General features: G+C 42.5%; 1 protein-coding gene across 2 annotated transcripts in view; it reads right to left on the reverse strand.

The window, feature by feature from the left end:
* Positions 1–20,582, reverse strand: part of GALNT9 (polypeptide N-acetylgalactosaminyltransferase 9) — a 379,096-nt gene that overhangs the window by 87,125 nt on the left and 271,389 nt on the right. For both annotated transcript variants that reach the window (XM_051769179.1, XM_051769178.1), the window contains 2 exons: positions 3,776–3,942; positions 1,494–1,668 (listed from right to left, as the gene is read on the reverse strand). In XM_051769179.1, the coding sequence (XP_051625139.1) occupies positions 1,494–1,668; positions 3,776–3,942 (342 nt within the window). The remainder of the gene's footprint in view (positions 1–1,493; positions 1,669–3,775; positions 3,943–20,582) is intronic.

Consider the following 20,582-nt stretch of genomic DNA (forward strand, 5'->3'; position numbering starts at 1 on the left):
AGGGATGCCAGGGCAGCTGCTGAGCCCAGCTCAGCACACTGGGCATGCTGTGGAAAGGACAGGGCACCAGGGAGGATGCAATAAATGCAGACACTCTTTATCTCAGATATACACACCCTCTCATTCACCGAGCAGTCTGCGTTCTTGCTGTGCTGATTTGAACCCTTTCTGACACTAATGCAATGCAGTAAGGTTCAGAAGAACCCCTCACAAACCCCAAAGCAACCACAAAGCCCTTTCCTGCTTACTGACACCGCTGCTGAGCTTGGCTGGGTACATCAGTCAGATCTCAGTGTCCTTCATAAAATTATAACAAAATTCTCCATAAGACTCAGAAAACTGCAGCTTGGGCAGGACAAGCACTGGGAACAGCACCCAGAGCATGCTCTGCCCCGTCCCCAATCCTGCCCTATAGCTGATATTACCCTAGACGAATGTTTGCAACGATTTGAAAGACCTACTTGCTTTAAAAGTAAATAAATAAATTAAACCAGCTCTTAAGTTTCTAGAAAACTACTACAACTGCTATTATAGTCTAACATAGTCCTAGGGAAAAAAAATGAGATGAACATAAACCAGGTGCACTACAAGACTTATTTTACTGCATCTTCCATTTTATAAAGATATTCATGAACATATAAAAATAAACACTCCACTCCTTTGCAATTAAGTTTCTCCCTAGTTGTAAGTACAGCTATTTTTAGTTTTAATTTGAGGATATCTCCCAGAATTGCAGAGCATAATCATTTCCACCATAACTCTGCATCATCATTATCAAATAACAGCCTATCTTTGGAAAACACACACTTTACATGCTGAAGGTCCCAGCAGCCCTTTTTCAGCTGACTGTACATATCAGTTCCTTCAGTCCCAACTTCAAGTAATGCAAAATATTGGCCACCAAGTGGTGCTGCAAAGGTTTACTCCAAATGCAGATCTGGTCCATTAAACCCAAGACTGTTCTTCCCTTGCAAACCAAAGGGGGGTGAGGAAAGGTGCACTAATTTCAAGCTCCATTAAAAATGCAGGAAATAATTTAATGTTTCCCGCAAATGTAAAGGCAAGAAAATTTATGAGGAAATCAGATTGGTATTCAACTTTCCAAGACGAAATGACAGAAAATGACAAGGAGGTAAAAGAAGTGCTTGAAAGCATCTGGCCCAAAGCTCCTTAATGGTGTCTCCCCATTTGATGGCTCCCGGGATTTCACATCCATTGGGTTACAATTACTTCCCTCTCTACTGAGCTGTCCTAGACCAGTCACAGCAGCTTTTTTATGGATCTTACAGTCATTGCAGAAGACTCTCAGCAGTGTTGCAATAATCAAGGACATTATTCCAAAGTAACTGCTGATGGGGTGACACCAGCCCACAGCCACCTCACCCCCACGGCTCCTCGGCTTCCCTGTCGCTGAGCAAATCCTTGCACAGCCCCTGAGACACAGGGCCCACTGTCCCAGAGCCAGCCTCCCCCTGGGGACAGCCAGCACTTACCAGCCAATGTTGAATTCCACGTGGGCATCAAAGAAGCCGACGACAGGAGAGGTTGCTGCTTTCCAGCCCTGGATCCTGGCTCGGATCAGTCCTTCTCGTTTGTTGTTGCGCACGATTTTCACCAGGCCTGGGTATCTTTTATTGACATACTGGTCCAGATTAAATTTTAGCTCAACTGCAGGACAAAAAAAAAACCAAAAAACAAAAAAAACCACAGACATTTAGAATGAGAAAAGCCCTGCAATTATGCTTTACTTTAATTTATTCTGCAACAGAAATGGAAAGAGATCCTTCAAGTAATCCTAAATCCTTCCTCATTCTCACAGACACAAACCAAGTACTGTGGTTGTGGCATGGGCTAATTCCACGGGTATCAGCTCAGAGAAATTCTCTACACATCAGAGATTTGCCCAGGTTTAATATGGTTTGATGGATTTGAGTATAGTTTTGAAGAGGTAGTTTGCCAAAATATTTTTAAATAATTACTATTCTAATTCTCTGATGATTTGAATTAGGGTACAAGTGGCCTCTGGAGGAGCAACTCTGGCCACAAAGCAGTGTAACATGGCAGTCTGGTGATTATTTGTTCTGATTTATGCTGTTCAGTAAGAGTTTGAAAAATAACCTCAATGGATTTTGGGTCAAGACCTAATTCAGATCACAATTAATTTCTCTTCATTTTAGGGTTTTCCCTTAAATATAATCAAGACTCCTTAATACCAGGCTTCTTTCCCATTGAACTAAATGGATATTGAAGATCTCAAATAGACTTCTCTTTTGTTCATTTTCAGGCATTCAATCACAGACAGAGCAGAATTCATTCACCTCTTTTTCAGCTTCATTTCAAGAGGTTTATAAACAGGCAAATTACCAAAATGCTCTCTCTATTTTTTAAAAATCAATCTAGTTTAGTAATTCATTTACACTGCAGCTTATTCATAATGGGGCTTTTGCTCAAATGTATTTATTAGGAAAACTAGAAGAAGCTTTCAGGATGTTAGAATCCTCATTCTTGAGATCTATAGTACCCAGTAGGATCATTATCACTGGAATCAAAGACCTGATAAATCTCCAGTTACCAGGAAGAGCAGCAGAGAAAAGCCACAGAAGAGTTCACTGAGAAACAATGAGCTCAGTTCTCCTCAGTATTACATTGACTCCAGCACTCTGCAATCTCACATAATTACTCCATAGGTTACGCTGCCATAAGTGAAATCTGAATTGCATTAACATTTTTCTTAAACCTGTATGTTTTGGAATTTAGCTTTGTTTGAGCTCTTTCTTCTCTCAACCTTCCTCTCTCTTCAGGGATCCTGAAGAGTAAAAGTAACTTAAAACTGAAACACTTAATTAAAGCTGTTGTTCTGTGGAGGCAATGCTAAACTTCGGGCTTATTTTAAATAAAGATGATCTTAGAAGATGCAGCAGTTCTAGAAGACTAAGGTATAACAACTTAAAACACAACAACACTGCTAGTCCCTTGTATCCTGAGAGTTCTTCAAACTTGATTGTATTGTGCTGATCTATAGCACTCTATATGTATGTATGTTCTGAGTTTGGATTGCTGCAACACAAGTGCTATTTTTACACGAATGAACCAGATGACCTGAAAGCTGCATGTGCTTTGTGCCCGTTCTGTTTCATTCCCACACACGAATTTACTCCCTATCTCAAAAAAAGAAAAAAAAATCAGGTTCAAAATCTGACGTTATCAACACCTCTTTAAATCCTGAAAAAAGTGTGCTACTATGTAAAAGAGCAGAAACTATCTTAAAGGAGAATCTGTAGCCCCATTTTTCCTTGAAAGTAGAATTTAAAATTTTAGTCTATTAATGACAATGTTCCTCTGGATCTGAAAATTTGGACAGAAGTGTCCTATTAAGACTGCCTATCACAAATGTCATTTATTCTGTGAGGATTTCAATGAAATCAACAGGGTTTACCCACATAATGTTTATTTGTTACACAAACAGTCAATATTTACTCACAGCTTTGTGCAAATGGCTCAATCAAGCCCCTCATCAACAAACACGAACTCTTGCAAATTCTACTGACTTCAACAGAGGTATGTTAATTTATACCAACATATGAGTCAATGATTATTAGCTGTGATTGCATGTATGACCCTCCTCCCCCAGCTGCTTTAATGCAGAACGACTCAAAGGTGTTTCATCCAACGTTAAAAAAAATAAGCATTTTTGGCCAGCAGTGACCAAACTCCCTCTGCTTTGCGTTCCACGTCTAGAAATCCCAGAGCAGGAGGAGAGGTTGGGAATGCTCACCGTTGTCACTGTTGTCATCCACCAGGATAATCTCCTTGAGCAGGTGGGAGGGGGTGTGGTTGACCACGCTGTGCACCGAGCGCAGGATGACCGAGAGCGCCTCGTTCACGAAGATGAACACCACGGAGATCTGGGGCAGGTCGTCGGGGTAGCTCATCTGTCTGCACCTGGAGGGAAGAGAGGCACAATTAAAACCCAAGCAGCCACTGGGAGGCCAAGTGGGATGAAGAGCATCCTCTCCTCCTTGCTCTCCATCTCATAGGGGGATTTGCAGACTTTGTCCTTTATAACCCTGAACAAAGATGTGGCAAAAGCTCAAAAGAAGCAACCCAGCCAGGAGCAGCAACCTGTATAAAACAAAGGGGATGAGCACACATCTTTGCAACAGCTCTCACTCCCTGGAAAGTTAAAAGCACCTCTGCAAAACCAAAGGAATATCAATGACTTTCCTCAAAAACAACCTGCAGAAGGCCCACAGTGCTACCCCCTGGCTGTGCTCCCAGGGGAACCACCAGCAGGTCTGCTGGTAGCTCAGAACTGGATCTCCTACTTTCAAAACCAGGGCTCACTCAAGCAAATTTTGCACTTGCCCATACAAGGAGCATTTGCCACCCTTTCTGACTTTGTAGTTTGTGCAGCAATAACAATCATGTGATGGCTGTTGTACAGGCACACACTGAAATATCTGCAAAACAAATCTGCTCCCTCTAAGCCATCACCTTGGAAGGCAGCTACATCCTGATTCACAATTTGCTTTTGTGCTGCTCACTGACACATACATGTTACCATAGACCATTTTGAGAAGAAAAATTGAGGCCTGGAGAAGTCACACAGCACAGAGCAGAACTGCTGCTTCTCAAGCCCACAGCCCATGCCCCTCTCTAACTACCATTATCATACTGCCTTATTTTAGTGGAACTCTCTCCCACTAGCAAATATTCTAACTTTAAAAAACACCTATGTGTTCTCACAGTCAAAAGCCATTCAGAATTACCACAGCAATTACTGAACCTGCTCTCTAAAACACCGCTAATGAAATCACAGGGAACGACTTCTCCTGCTCTTATCAAACTTTCTGACCTCTTTGCTCATTACTTTGGCATAACAATCACTTTTTTTTCCCCCTCTCAGCAGTCATTGGGATAGGGAGGGCGACAAACGCTTGACTGCTGAGTAACCTCTGGAAATCAGTTATGAATTCTAGTAAAGTGCAATTATTCATAACTCCTCATCCCAGCAGTACTTGCCCAGGGACCTGAGTACTTGTCATTGATTACAGTGTTACTGCATCAACACTTAAGAGCTGACAGGAAAGAAGGGACGAGAGAAACCATGTAACCGAAGTCTGGAGACAAAAAGGAGGTTGTGGCAGAGGAGGAGGGAGAGCAGCAAGAACGAGAGGTCAGTCAAAGCAGCATTTACTACATAGAGGGACAAGCAATTAAAGGAAAGGTGGGATGACCACAAGAGTCAGAAGTAGAGATGCACCTGGGTTAGGTCCATCTCTATCCCTTCTCACTGCATCTTCCTTCTGCCAGTTGTCCCCTTTTTCTACGAGGAAGACATAGCTGAAAAATTGCATTATGGTTGCATTTGGAAAGAATACCCTGACCATTACATATAGGAATATCTTGGGTAATCCCAATGCAACAGGAACATCTAGACAGGCAAAGGCAAAGCTCATAATTTAGCAGTGGTTTAAAAGCTGTCATAGTTTTATTTATTGCAGTGAGGATGAAGAACAGCAAAAGCAGCTGTCCAGCTGAGTAGACTTTTCAAAGCACAGCAGTGATTTAGGAGTTTATTTCCTTCAGACTTCAAGTCAACCTTGAACTCCCAGCTCCTTAGGTCACTTCAGAAAATGAGATGGATGTGCTGAGGTAGTCAGGAAGAAGTACTGGTCCACTGGAAAATGCTACTGATGATGTTTGAGAGCATGAGCAATCCCAGTTAAGGGGCCTTTCCTTAAAAATCAGTGGGTGCTTAAGTGCTTTGCTGGATTGTCGCCCAAGTTCTTCCCAATGTATTCTCTAATTGGATACCAGTCACAGCAATTTACAGTTAATACTTCCTTTATTCCAAGAAACTCTAACCAGCACTTGACACACTGAGCCAAACAGTGACATTAGCAAGTCACACAGAAGAACAAACTGCCATCAGAGTACAACCATGGCTGTCACCTCCTGCCACCTCTGCTTGGCCAGAGGCTGACAAGAGAGCAAGTGCACTGCCATGGGTCAGTCCTGCCTGTGTGCAAGGCAGAGAAAGTCAGAGTGTCAGAACATGTGAAGCATCAGGCAAGACACCTATGGGTGATGGAGGAGCTTAGCATGAGACTGGTCATGTTTATTATTTCTTATGAGAAGAAAATTACCAGGAATGTGAAGAAATCAAACTGTACAAAGATGTCCTAGCAAGGCACACCCTCATAATCCTTCAGCCTTACCACCAAGAAAACTGTGATAAGATATTAAGAAACCATCCCTTTTTGGCAGCCCTGATGCTGTGCAGTGGAGTGCCTGGGTGTCTAAGGCACCCCAGTGCTCTGCCAGGGAAGGGAGCTGGGTACCAGCACGCTCTCCACTTCTCTGCATTAGGTGTGACCACATTGTGAACTCTGGCAACTGGGTGAGAGAGGAAAATTACAGTAATTGATGGCTGAAACTTGGCCTCATTAACACCCAACACTGCTGAGTTCGGGAAGAATTGAGAGCATACACTTGACCTCTGTGGTAGGAAACGATGGTCTGAGCTGGCCAGGTACAGCTTACATTTAATATTAGTGTGATTTTAAATTAGCATTATGAACTGCCAACAGGCCCCACAGTGCACAACCAGCAGAGGAGCTCAGGTCTGCATGAGAAGCAGAGCCTGTCTCCAGGGCAGGCAGGTGAACTGGGGAGGGACACACCAGGGATGTTTAGGAGCAGGGATCCCAAGCAAAGGCTGACAATGCCATGGCTAATCATTTCCATGGGCCAGCTGAGGATGGATTAGACCTGATATGTGAAACAGCCCTTCAGGCACCTTTCATACAACATGCCAAGCATCAAACCTGAGGCATCCTGCTGTTGTCTTGGGAAAGGTCTTTGAGTGTTCTCGCTCTGTATTTGCTACTGCAGAGCTTGGCCAGCAACCCAGAGGTATTGCCTTTGTACATGACAGACAGCTTGATGTCAGGTCATTTTTCTCTGTTCTGGAGATGATTTTCACTCATTCTTTACCTTGCATTGAATCAGTTCCTTAAATGAACATTTCCCAGCCAGCCTCCTGAGCCCAACTGTGAGCACTGTCTTTGCAGGCATAAGAAAACAGAAAAAGCTCTTCAGCTGGCAGACCAGAACCTCGGAAATAAAATCATGTACTAACATAAAAAGGTCATAGATTAGAAACTGGGACATGAGAAAACAAAAGCTACTCAGCTGCACATGAACCTGCCCATGGCAACCTTGGAAGCTGGGAGGCAATAAAGGGAAGGAAATTTTCTTTTGTCTGAACCTTCATTCCCTGATAGATGTATTTACTCTATTTGTATCTGATCCAACAGAAACATGTGAAGTCCTCTATTTATCAGAGCTGCTCTTACAGCCCATTTGGGTTGCACTATTTTTCGTGAGGGACTGACACTGCAGCCATGCAGGTAGTTCAGTGCATTACCAAGGAAAGAAAAATCCTTCCTGCTCTATTTCCCCTGCCTTCTCTCCTGTCTGCAAACTTGCTAGTCTAAAAATGAGTTTTGCTTGCAGACCTTAATATACTGAGTTTGGAAATGGATTAGGCAATGCATTTAGAGATTTCTGACAGCTTTACCCTTCAGGAAGAAATGCAAACAAAATTAAAGCTGCTTCATGAATCTTTAAAGTATTTAATACAAGATATGTTTTTCCAATGAACCACTGGGATGGAGATGACTGTGGGTTCTTCTCCTTAACAAACTTGATGAAATTGCTGGGCATGAAGAAACATCTGCAGTTCTGGCACAAAAAACCCCCCTACCCCAACGTGCTCTGTACCTTGAAAGCTGCAGAATGGTCTGTGTTCATGTTTTACAGCCACAGTAGGAGAATGAAGTGGAACAGCTCCTCATTTGGTACATGATCAATGAAAGGACAAAGATAAATATCAATAAGATTAACAATAAGGTAACAAATACTACTTTTAATCATCAGGTCAATGTGCATTTTGAGCCCAGTTAAACCACAGGCTCAGAGTAGTCTTACCTACACGGTTACCTTTTAGTACCTAAATGCTGCTGTGACTTCTGTAGGCACAGACGATTCACCACAGCTAAATCACTAAATTTAGTGGCGAGTTCAACGCTTGATTTCCTTCTCCAGAAACCCACCGAGGCTTTACAGCCAGTGCTAGATGGAACAGTAACTTTTGAGCTGCAGAAATAAAGTAGCATTGCTTTCCTGTTCCACACTGGCACAGCAGTGAAAACGTGACAAGCTGCAAACATCTCCTTCCCCAGCATGGGATCCAGCTGCTGACCAGTCTGCAGCAAAAGCAGTGACAGGCTACAAAACAGATTAGCTTCATGGATCATGAATCTGTCACCCAGAGGCTCCAACTCCTTCCTAATTAATTCTCCTTCTCAACAGAAGGTGTTAACTGCATTATACCATAACATTCTCTTTCCAGTAAGAATGGATTTTCCTGCCCTATCCAAACGGGGGAAAAAACCCCAAATGGACAGTTTTTGAACTTAAGGTTTGCTCTTACTTTCCCCTCCTGTTTTGCAGCCCATGGACAGAATTCCCTGAGAATTACATAATACAAATACAACTGTGATCAAGGGAGCAGTGGTACAGAACACTGATACTCTTGAGAAAAGCAGCCCATTGTATTTACAACTCAGGTAAAAAGAGAAGTGAGTCATTTTCAGAAAAACTAGAACTTATGGTGATAGCAGGAGATACCTTCTTCACAGACTGTGTTCCTTATGGAACAGCCTCCACTTTGATTTATCCAACAGAATAAAAATCAACACCTTCTCCTTTCTCCTTAATTTATTTGGAGAGGTGCAGGTACAAGATACAGTGCAATCCTTGTCGGTGCTGTAAGTCAGAGAAAATCCATTAAAATAACCCTTCCTCCATCTTTTCTGGAACACAGCAATGCTAATGGTCATTTTCACATAAAGTGAGATCTTAAATCTACTCCTTTTTTCATATGTCCCTTGACACATTTTTTCTTATTTCGCATCCAAAAGTCTAAGAAAGAAATCCCCCACATTCATCAGCAAGAAACCAGGCCAATTCCTTGATCCTGAGCCAACCTCAGACACTTCCTGTACCAAGAAGAAGTGTCCTTTCATGTCAACCACAAATGATGGCACTACACCATGAGTCTTCCAGCACACATCTAGTCCTGGGAATTTCCCATATTCCCAGGCTGAACAATTGGATTTCATGTCTGTAGGATCTGCAGAATGAAGAACAGCAGCAGCCTTTTTAAAATAGCTGTCTTTTATACCTTAGAACTCTCTCTTCTCTGTCCTATTTCCAACAGGAAGGACCAAATTTACAGGAATTTCTGTCCTGTGACACATCCATGAAGGAGAGAGCCCTTTCAAGCTGGGACTCAGGCAGTTCCACAGGTACATTAAAGTTCCCCATGAAGTTGTAATAATACACATTGGACAAGTGTTTCCTGAGAACCAGACAATTTACTTTTTGCTCTTTTTCCTTTCTTTTTAAATTCCAGGCCAGTACAACTGTGACCAATTGCTCTGCACAAAAAAACCCCCCACAAACCAACCAACAAACAATACATGTTTGTGCCTTTTGTTTTATAGCACACTTGTTCTATTTGGTTTAATTCCTCCCTTCTCTATGACAAATTATTGTATGTTCATAGTAGAAAGCCCTGAGAACTGTCAATCAATGACTGATAACTCAATATATATGCATAGTTAACATACACAGCATGAAGATGACTTTACTCATAAAGAATATTAACCCTTATATTTAGGATTATTAGACTCTTTGGAAGTAGTTGCTGCACACATAAAATAAGAGGCCTTCTATTTCAGTGAGCTATTTCTGGCTTTCCTCAGGCAAACAATACCAGAAACACACCATCATGTCTAATACTATTATTGATTTATACATATAAAAATGCTAAAACTAGTTTCAATCACTTTTAAAACAAGCCCCTTTATTAACATGAAAAATGGCTGAAAGCTCCCGCTCAGATCCCTCCGTAGTAAAAAGCATTTGCCTTTTTTTGGGAACTTAACTCGAGTCACTAATATGTTTTGAAATACCATCTGTAAAAAATTTCCACTCTATCCCCTGGTGTGCCCGTTCAGATCTGCCTCTGGCTGTATGCATGCTGCATCACAAAGCATTAGGCTCATTGGAAATTAATGGAGAAGCTGAGATCTGCTTTCAAATGCTTTTGAAAAATCCCCAAAGAAAACATATTCCCCCCGTGCAACTTTATTTTTAATGGTGCTGCACTTAAATTTAAGGAAGAGCCTCAACTAAATTTCAAGTGGTATGTATTCTGCCTAATTTTAGGCAATTAAACACAAATGGCTTGTTCAGTGATTCTCTAGATTTCACAAAGATCCTGGTCACTGGTCCAACTGGATTTTTAGCTTGCATCCTTTAAAAGTAAAAATTAGAGAAGAATTGTCTTAAAAAAAAAAAGCATAAAGGTGGTCTTACAAAATTCTGCTTTGAGATTGGAGAGTTCTTTGAACTGAAACATAAATGTCAGTGAAAATGGTGAAGTGATACGAAACAAAGGCAAAACTAAAGGCATTGTGTCAATTTGATTCAAAGTTCTTACCAGCAAAACATATGCAGGAAAACATTACCTTTTGTCCAACTTTTTAAAGCTTAATTCTGGGAACTATCTTGCCCATGGAGAACAGAGAACATACACCCTCATCTCAGAGCTTCGCCAAAACTAAAACCTCACATTTCAAACAGGGAAGGTTCACAAAGAGCCCTCCAAGAAGCCAGAAAATGTTGTCTAGGGTGCATTCCCAAAATTGGCTGCTACCCTGGAGCACCACTTGTTTTTCCTGCCACCAAGGGTCATTGCTCTCCCTCCAGCAGTGGGAAGGCAGCTGTCCATCTGCACCTCCAGCAGCCACTGTGAGCAGACCTCCCGTTAAGTACTTTTCCACTCAAAGTGATGCATCAAGATCCCAGAAAAGGTTCTTTATGGCAAAGGAAGAATTAATCCCAGCAGGTCTGCGGGGAGTGAGGTGGTAACAGCCTAGATATCCAAAAGCAGACTACATATCTGAAGAAAACCACCTTCTCTGAAGTGTATCTCCTATTGAGTTCTGAGTCCATGCCAGACATCAGGGAAAAACAGTGGAGTTGATGAAATCAAAGGCATTATTTTCAATAAATAATGTATAAGAGTAAACTCACCATTTTCCATCTGCATGGAACAGTTGGCTGTACCCTTGAAGCTATTTGTTATTCAGATAATAATATGTAAATACAGAAAGTTATCCTGGACTATTAAAAAATGTACCGCAAGTATTTAATATTAAAAATTCAAGGCACTTTTGTTGAATTTTGACTATCTCACTCCCTCAGCTGGTGTTGCTGCTGCTGGACAGAGGCTGAATATCACAGTGTTCCCTAGAAATGTAGGGCAATAAAGAAGTTTTCAAGGTAAGTGCTGCAGAGCTCTTCACAAATTTCATTACAGCTTTGCTGTCACGCTGCAGTGTGGTGGTAAGCAGGAGAATAGAGGAATGCAATAACTTTCCACTATTATTTCAGCTAACAATGTTTTTTATGGTCTTGGGAGGATATACAACAATGTTTGGCAAACAGTCCCTTCTTTAATGGGCTCCGGTGTATTTCACAGGAGACCAGCTTTAATCTTTGGTCAGATTCTGTTCTGCAGCAGAATGTTTCTCTCTACCTATGTACAAATACAGGATGATTGGAGGAGTAAACCACCCAGTGGGAGGTCAGCCATAAACTGGGTTTCACTGCCTGCCAAAACTGCAGTGAGAAGCTCTTACTCTTGCCTTGTCCCAGCAGCTGCAAGGCTGGTTGTAGCCCAGAAAGGTAATACTTCCCTGGTAATCCCAGAACCTGGTTGAGGTGTGCACAAGCTCATTTCACTAACCAGCAATGGCCTTGAAATGTTTTAACAGTGGTCACAGGCTTCCTCCTCCTTCTTTAAATGATCCATTTCTATCAGAGTGAAAACAGACCAAGTTTATGGTATGTGGGAAGAATTATGGTTCGAATAGAGCAGTGTTCCAAGAACAAAGGCATAAAGAACATTGATTTAGCACTGAAAATGGGAGTGTTAAATCCATGATGTTTAGATGCTCTATATGGGATTGAGCTGAGCCTGGTGGCAGCAGCAGCATGTTTAGAAAAGGCCTGAGTCAGGCAGGGAGGACAAATGAAGGTGCATGTGTGTGTTCCCCTCCGTAGACAGGGGTAGGAAACTGCCTGACAACCAGATGATGGAGCACATCCCAAGCTCCCAATAAACTCTGGATCAGGACGCCATAGGATAAATCATTAGGCAAGAGCAGTCAGATCCTGAAGTGCAGATGGGACTTTACTCCTCTCTACATCTTTCCCAGTGATACTTTCAGGATTGTTCTTTAAATATTATAACTACTTCAAGAAATGTCCTCTTCAAGTAAAGCAGTTAAGCATGTCTTAACTTCACTGGGGTTATTCATACACTTAAAACTAGGAACATATTTAAGTGCTTCACTGGACTGGAGCCTAATTGTACTTTTATAACTTTTGTTTAAATTAAAGGCTAGTTAGAGGTGAACAGCACAGTATTCAACGATTTCACGCACTCAGAAGTTAAATGTTAACAACAGTTTCTTACCTTCTAAGTATTTCTATAGCTTCAGTTCATAAAACTTCAGAAAACTCTGGCATTTTGACTTAGTTTTGGTTACGTTTAGAAATGAAAATGTTTTTTAAAAATCCAACCACATTTGCTGTCTAGCACACAGCTAACACCTAGAACACACACTTCACAGCAGGAAAACAGTGCAATATTTTTATATTTATGAGCTCTTATCCTAATTTAAAAAAAAAACAAAACCAAACAGGTCAACATATGCTTACTTTTCACTCAGGTTGACAGAAATCAGGCACAGATCCTGGAACAGGTAACGTACAGAAGTATGACTGTGAATTTGGGCAGCCAAGGACACGTGTTAGTCTTTTCCTGACCTTGAGAAGATCTAGCCATTGTAGCACTTCAACTTTCATGCACTGCTCCTGCCCACGCTGGCCTGCTGAGAAACAACTGCCTTTTCCACTCTCTGTTATCTGGCATCTTTTCCTACTCGCCCACAGAAGTGATGACCCTGCACACAGAGCATTCCCATTAACTGTGTGCCCAGCAGGCTGAGCCTCTGTGCACAGCCCTGCCCTTCCTCACCCCTCATCTGTAGACACACACATTCAGCCTGTTCCATCCAGAATATTTGCTCAAGCCTCTACTTAGAAAAACTTTTCCCCCACTGCTTCCGTAGATTCCCAGGTCTGTCAGGCAGAGGAGTTGAGTGCTCCTCTCTGAGCAAACAGAACACAAATTCCCTGTCTCTTGGTACATGTGGGTTAATAACACCAAGGCAATAAGCCAGTGGACTAGCCAGAGGTCAAGCATTTGTTTTCAGGCAAGGTAGAAAATACAGGAGCAAAGCTTCAATGTCATTTTTATCTTGAGTTTAATGTAAACTGCACCATGACCCTCTGGGAGAACTGTGTCCTAATGAAACATCCACAGCGGGGATGAAAGCTCACTCCAGTTGCTGAATGAGACAACTGTTCACTTCGTGGATGGAAATAACCAGAATTTATGCCTTTCCTCTGAAATTTTAGGGGTACAGACTAACTTAGCAACAACACCCACGGGTATTTTAGTGCACTGCTTTAATTATTATTGCTGCTATTAATATTCTACCATTAGTCAAGTCTGAACAACCGTGTCTGCCAGAGGTGTGCTTCATGCCACCCCAGAGGGCAGCCCTCTGAGAGGGCATTCAGAAGACAAAATACATAAATGCAGACTAGCAAAAGTCTAGGAGTGTGGCATAAATAATATACTCATCCCTTGGAGCACAGAAGAAAATAAACTAATTAAAGAACTATTTGACAACCTGAAGGCATCTCACACAGGTAAAATGTAATGCCAGGGGGTTTAATTTCTGGAAGCTGAGGAACAGGGAGCTTTGTGCAGAAGTAATACACAGAGATGACATGTCCAGTAATTTAAAGCTGCCTAATGCCTTACTGATAAATCCTGACCACCATCAGAAATTGTGGGTGCACTTCTTAGGCCAAGGGAACAGGGATTTTGCCTGATGCTTGCATGGTAGTTGTCCTCATGTTCTCTGTTTAGTTCGGACACAGAAGGTATCCAGCTCTGCTGTTGTCCTCCACTGAAGGGCTTCCTGTCACTGCATAAGTGATCCCTACAAAATGTATCACCTATAACTGAATTCTCTGCAGGAAACAGGGTTTTTCGCCAACTTGAAGTTCTGAGACTTAGTAACACACATGGTAAGATGCCTCCTTCACAAGGGTTATTTAAACACCCTGCACAGCCAAGGAACAGACAACAGAGATCAGCCTGGTGCTGGCTTCACAAAGAAGACAACAAGGCACAGGCTCCTGCTCCTCAAGGCTTGCCCCACATTTCAGAGCAAGTCTCCAGGTGGGAACATGCAGCTGCTGCAGGATGTCTTGTGGCCAAAGGGATGCAGGCCAAAACTGCACAATGAGTTCTTATTAAGACAGCCAGTTGGTTTGGCAGAAATAGGGAAAAGAATGCACAGACTGCATGGGAAGCAACTGTCCCTGGACCTCCTTCTGGAGCTGCATCCAGCAAGGTGACCTGGTTGGACGATGGCTTGTTTTTGAGACCGCAGCAGAAGGTCTTAAAGCAGTATAACAGAAGCCAAGGACATTTCAGAAAGCTGGAAGAACAGAAAATAGAGGCCCCATACTTCAATATCATAAAACTTTCAAACAACTTAACTGGCAGGTGCTGTTTCAGAGAAACAAAACCTTGGAAAGCATCTAGATCAAGCTAATCAAGACAGGGAGCTTACGTTTGCTGCCCTGTAACTGTCAGGTCCTTCTGGCTCTGGCTACTTTTAAGAGTCTCTCACTTTTATTAGCACTAAATTCACTCAAAACAGGAGACACAGGCAAAACAAGCAAGAACTGACACTATTAAAATGAAACACTGCATCAACTTGGGAGTTCACAATTCAGTTTTATTTCAGACAGAAGAGTAAATTGTCTGACATTTTGGCCTGTTCACGTTTTTATCACAAAGACACAATCACCAACAACTAAAATACCTTGAGGTTATGTGACCTGAAACCTTGACTTTCCTATAGTATGAAACCTATCCAAATAAAATAGGAATCAGAACTTGCTAATCTTTAAAGTTACACAAGGAAGACAACTGGAGATAATACATATCTCACATTGTCAGCAGAACTAAATTTGCATACATATTTTAAGAAAGAAAAGGGGAACCTTATTTCAAACCATTAGAACTCCTTCAAAGCCCTAAAAAGAATCTCAGGTGTAGTGTAACAGAGATAACATGCAAGGAAACATAAAAGGAAAAGAAATACCACGCTGAATTCATTGCCTGTCTTGTTCTGTTACTTCTTTTTATCCTGTAATGTGACACCATGGAGTGTAACATAACATGACAGCTCAGAAATGTACAGGAATACCCTTTTCTCCCTGGAAGTGATAGCGGGCATCAACCATCCGTGGGCCCAGGGGAGGGAAATGAAAGAACCTGAAATGCCACACACGGCTGGAAGCCCTGGCTGGATCTCAGCAGTGCTTCTGCACTACAGATATGTATTTACCTGTCAAGGAACAGCTTACACAGTTTGAAGACTGCTCTTCTAGAGGAGGAAATACTCCTCCTTCTACGGAAATACTGTGGTTTCTGTTTTCAAGTTCAAATAATTACCCCAAGCAGTTGTGCTTGAGGTCACACAGGACATATTTAGTTGTGATAGGTAAGAAAAACTGAGGGATGCAAACCAGCTTTCTGATCATCTTTTCTTTTCCTCCCAGATGAAAGCTGGGCTGCAGCCACAGCTTTGCCTCCACAGCTGCTGGCTGGGGGGACCTTTCCCAGGCTGCCCATGGTGGCAGGTTGTTCTTCCATGTGTGTTGCTAATACAGAGATTCCCTCCATTTCTGTATGCCTTGGAGCATCCAGCATTTGGGATTCACCTGAAATGCTATTTAAGCTGGTTGTCCTAGGCTTCTGGGGGAGAGACCTGCAGAGGACATGACACACTGTACATGATAAGCAATGCTGCCATATCTTCTTCTCCACTGACCATAAAGGCAGCCAAGTCGATTGCCTTAAATTGGATGTCTAATTTTTAGTCAGTGTTATGCAATCCACCTCAGGTAAACTATTCATGTATTCGAGAGTACGTTCTGGTGCAGACAAATTGCAGGGAATGGCTTCCAGTCTCACTGCATTTAAACACAACACTGCAATCAGTTACTTTTCATGCTCCCTAGTTAATCAAATTCAGCCTTCACTAAATCTACATTTATTAGTGCTGACAGTCATGCAGAACTTGTCTTCAACAATTAATATACACAAAGGCACTGCAAAAATGTAAAAGAGGAAAATTACTGCATTTGAACAGAAGGTGGCTTCTTGGAAAAGGTTGTTAATTTTTTTGATTCTTTTTAATTTAGCCTTTCTGGTGCTCCTTTCATTATCCCACGGGTCAGTGTTAATAATCAAGACCAATGTTATACACTTTGCAGTATAATTAAAGTCACTACTTAATTGGAAAGCCCAGCACTAAACAAAAGGGAATCAATAATGAATCTAATGGGAAAAGCCAGAGAAAACTTCTATGAGATATCAGAAATGGCTGTGAGATATTGCCACGTGTCCAGCACTGCTGCTACAGAGACAGCATCGAGTCTGGCTGCTGGGGAGCCTCTGCTTATGAGTTATGTCCTGCATAAAACCTGGGCACTGTCTGCCCAAAGCCTTGGGGGTCACCAACCCCTCAGCACAACCAAGCAGAAGGCAGAGGATTAGTGTAGTGCAATCTGGGCAGTCTCGTGGTCCTACCTCAGGGTCATGCCCTACTGCTTGTCAAACCAAATCAGTCTGAGAACCTTCCTGGTTACAGCCTCAAAAAGGGGCTGGAAGGTTTCGCAGTATTTTTGATTATTGTTATTGGGAAACACGGTCACTGTGTTAACCTGTTCATCAGTCTTTTCACTGGAGCAATTTAACATTGTACAACTAATTAAATATACAAAAGACCTAACAGTGAACTGGGATTTGGGGGACAAAGGTTTGATCCCACATTCCAGTCAATATATCATTATTTATGCAAAGCAAGCAGAGCTCCAGCAGAGGCTGGGAGAAGACCTACAGTACCTTCAAACAGGGTCAGTGACAACTACAGAGGGACTGTACAAATACAGAGCACTGGGGTGGAGGTGCTGGCAGTACCTGTGACCCACACAGAGTTTTCTTTCCCAGTCAAAGATTTTTTCCTCTCCTTTGAGGGGGACAGACAGTCCTCCTCAGACAGCTGCAGTGTGAGCCCTTTACAGCCAAATAAGAAACACTTCCCAAAATGCAGTGATAAGCCTTTGGCATACACAGGGATACACAAATAAGCACAACTGGCCCAGAGGCAGCAGCATGAGCGAATTTAGGTTGTCAGCTGATATCCCAAATGAACTGAGTCAGAACTACACCACTGAACACAGAGGAGTAGCTGCTCAGAGCTCACTTCACTGCAGAGGAAGCAGCACAGGAATTTTCTCACTCCACACCAGTTCCTTCTGCTCTCGGGCAAGACAGAAGTCGGCTCACACTTGGGTCCCTCTCTCTGGAACTGTATCACCAGCTGTGCACACAGATGATGTGTGTGCAAAGGCCTGTGCTCTTTGTAGGGGATTCACAGCCCGAGGGAAATGTCCAGCCTGTGTAACTCAGCAAAGCTGGGAGAGATCCACACCAAGTCCCAGAGCACGTGTACACACACACCCCTCTGCACTGTTCAAAATCCACATCTGGACATTGATTTGGGATCTAATTAAAACACTTCACTTAGTTTCATGTCTTACTGAATTTCCCTCCCATAAACAATCCTAATCTGTTGCCCAGAGGTAATTCTGTCTGCTCCATTTTCTGCCTCTGTTTTTCCTTCTCTCTGCTTCAATTTATGTCATATGCTCAGAGTGGCCAAACGGGGTTTTCAGAATTTTAGCATGATTTTTTAGATTCACTGAGAGCGGGTGCAAAAGAAAAAAAAAAGTCAAATGTCTTCCTACTAAAAATAAGCCTAATTGAAATCCAAATATCGTGCCTATAATGTGATTGTGAAACACTGAAAAAACCAAAATGTTTAATTTTAACTAATGTTTCTCTTTACCACAACCTGGTATTTAATCTGAAAGTACTGGTAGAAGCTAGAGCTAGAAAATTCATCACTTGAAAACTAATGTTTTTTTTTGGGGAAACTATATGTTTCATTGGTCTAAATATTTTCTTTTAATAAAACATTTCACAGAAGATGTTCAGCCTGACACAAAATACTTTTAGGCCTTTTTTTTTTTTTTTTTTCCCAGTTGTCATTTTCCTCTAATCAGAAATTCTGATTCCTGGAAAGCTCTGATCTGTTCCACTTCAAATATTCCTTGCAAAGAGGCCCGTTCCATTGCCCTCTGGTTAACCTGGGAAGAATCCTAAGGGTCTGTTTTAATTTGGAGTTTCTCGTGTTGTTTTTCTAAGTGGCTCAAAGGACACCCAGCGTCCCCAGAGGGTCTGAGAAATAGGTCATGAGGCAGAGCAAGTGGCAGAGGTGGAGAAAAATCAAATAATAGCAAACCTGGCCTTCCCCAATGCACTGATCCAAAAGCTGATGCTCTTTGAGAGCCATCTGCCTTCGTGCCCTGCTCCTGCAGCAACAGCCAGCGCAGCCAGGCAGAGGAGCTGCAGGGGCTACACTGATCCTACCACACCACTGACCCTCCTCCCACGACAGAAACCACAAACACATATGTGGTGTGGCTCCAGAGAGCTGCTGGCTGATGGCTCACACACACCACACCGAGTCCTCAGAGCTCTGCAGCCAAAAGGAAGGGTCAAAATTAAAGGTGATGGTGCTGCCTTCTCCAGTGGCTGGAGCTCACAGGACCATCTCTGACAGAAGGGCTGTCTGCTCACTCCTGGCCTCACACCAGTTATTAAACCCCTGAGTGAACAAATCAGAGGCCTATTTACCAAGTCTGCCCCCTTGATAGCACTATTTGATCAACTGCAGAATTCTTTTTGATAGGTAATTAAAAAGGCTTTTCCTTAGGTATAGGGTGGATTGAACCATTAATTACACTTCAAGGCCCAAGAGATGCAATTCCTTTGCTATTGTGAGCTGTCTATAGCAAGCCACGAAAACGCTCTCCTCCATGAAAGAACGGAATAAATGAAAGCAATTTCCTCGAGACCCAGATTTCTCTGTGCTTTATGACTAAAGACTCGAGTTGCCACGGCATTAATAAGTTTGTTCTTTGGGGCTGAATTTTCTCAATACAAACATCCATGACCGTAACACAAAGAAATATCTTCTGATAGAGCCAGCAGACTGAATCCATATATTAATATTATTGTTATCACCGAACTGCCACAATGCACTCGGCATCAAGTTGCACAAAAAAAGATCAGTTAAATTAAAGTTCCTCACCAAGCAGCGACAATTTTGTGTAAAAGCCAATTTAGCCATTATGGAAGCTCCAGGATCATATTAACTTTTCTCAAAAGTATGCATAATGCATCACAGCAAGGGATTTTGACAAGTGCGTGTGTGTATGTGTGTCTCGGTGTGTGGACGTGTCCTGCATGTAAAGAAACCCCAGAAGTTATTGAAGTTGCAAAGTCAAGTGGTAGAAAGTTAGAAAATGCCAAATTTACAGGTGCAGCACCTGTTCAATCCAACCCCTTGCTATCCAGCCTGTGCACCAGAAAGAACAGGGGAATTGATGTTATCCTGAGAGACGACTCTTCTGTTTGAAAGCATCTGGTTAGGTGACACTTCCCACTTTTCCAGGATGCTGCACTGTCAAACAAACAGCTTTTGTAAGTTTGGGGGCCTTTCCCCCTAACTTTGAATGACATTCCCTAAGGTTTTGATTTTTTCTATTTCATCTTTGATAAAGCCAAAATGTGCTGTCACATGGGGCTGCAGCCCCTCTGCCTTCATGCATGACTGGGAAGGATTGAGTCTGATCCTTTGTTACTGGAGCAGAGGCTTCGATTTTGTGCTACAGCTGGCAGCAGTGGAGGCTGTTATTCCCTCAGAAGGGCAGGGGGGTGGCTGCTGCCAGCCTGTTGTAGCAACACATGTCCCAGGCAAACCTGCTCCCTTCCTCTGCTCTCAGTACCCACAGGGGTTTGGGTGGCTGACTCTGGTTTTTCTGCTGGGAAGTGCAGAATCTCCACCAAAATCTCAGCTCTCTTGCTCCAGATCTGCTTTTGACTATTCAGTGGGACACTGTCCCTTTGACATTCTGGTAAGAAAGGCATGGAAAGAGCCCAGCAGATTCCACAGCATTCCCATGGGCAGGATTCAGGACTGTTCTACATCTACATGTATTGGGAGAGATAACTGATATAAATACACGTTCATTTTGAATATGGAAGAACACATATGGAAACTAATCCAATAGTACTTCAACGTTAAATAACACTTTTCCCACAGCACCACAGAGCAAGCTCTAGCTCAGCCATGTGCTTCCAAGGAAAAAATAAC

This window comes from Manacus candei, unplaced genomic scaffold (assembly GCF_025592945.1).
Source record: "Manacus candei isolate 608988 ecotype Guabito, Panama unplaced genomic scaffold, ASM2559294v1 h1tg000103l, whole genome shotgun sequence".
Classification (NCBI taxonomy): domain Eukaryota; kingdom Metazoa; phylum Chordata; class Aves; order Passeriformes; family Pipridae; genus Manacus; species Manacus candei.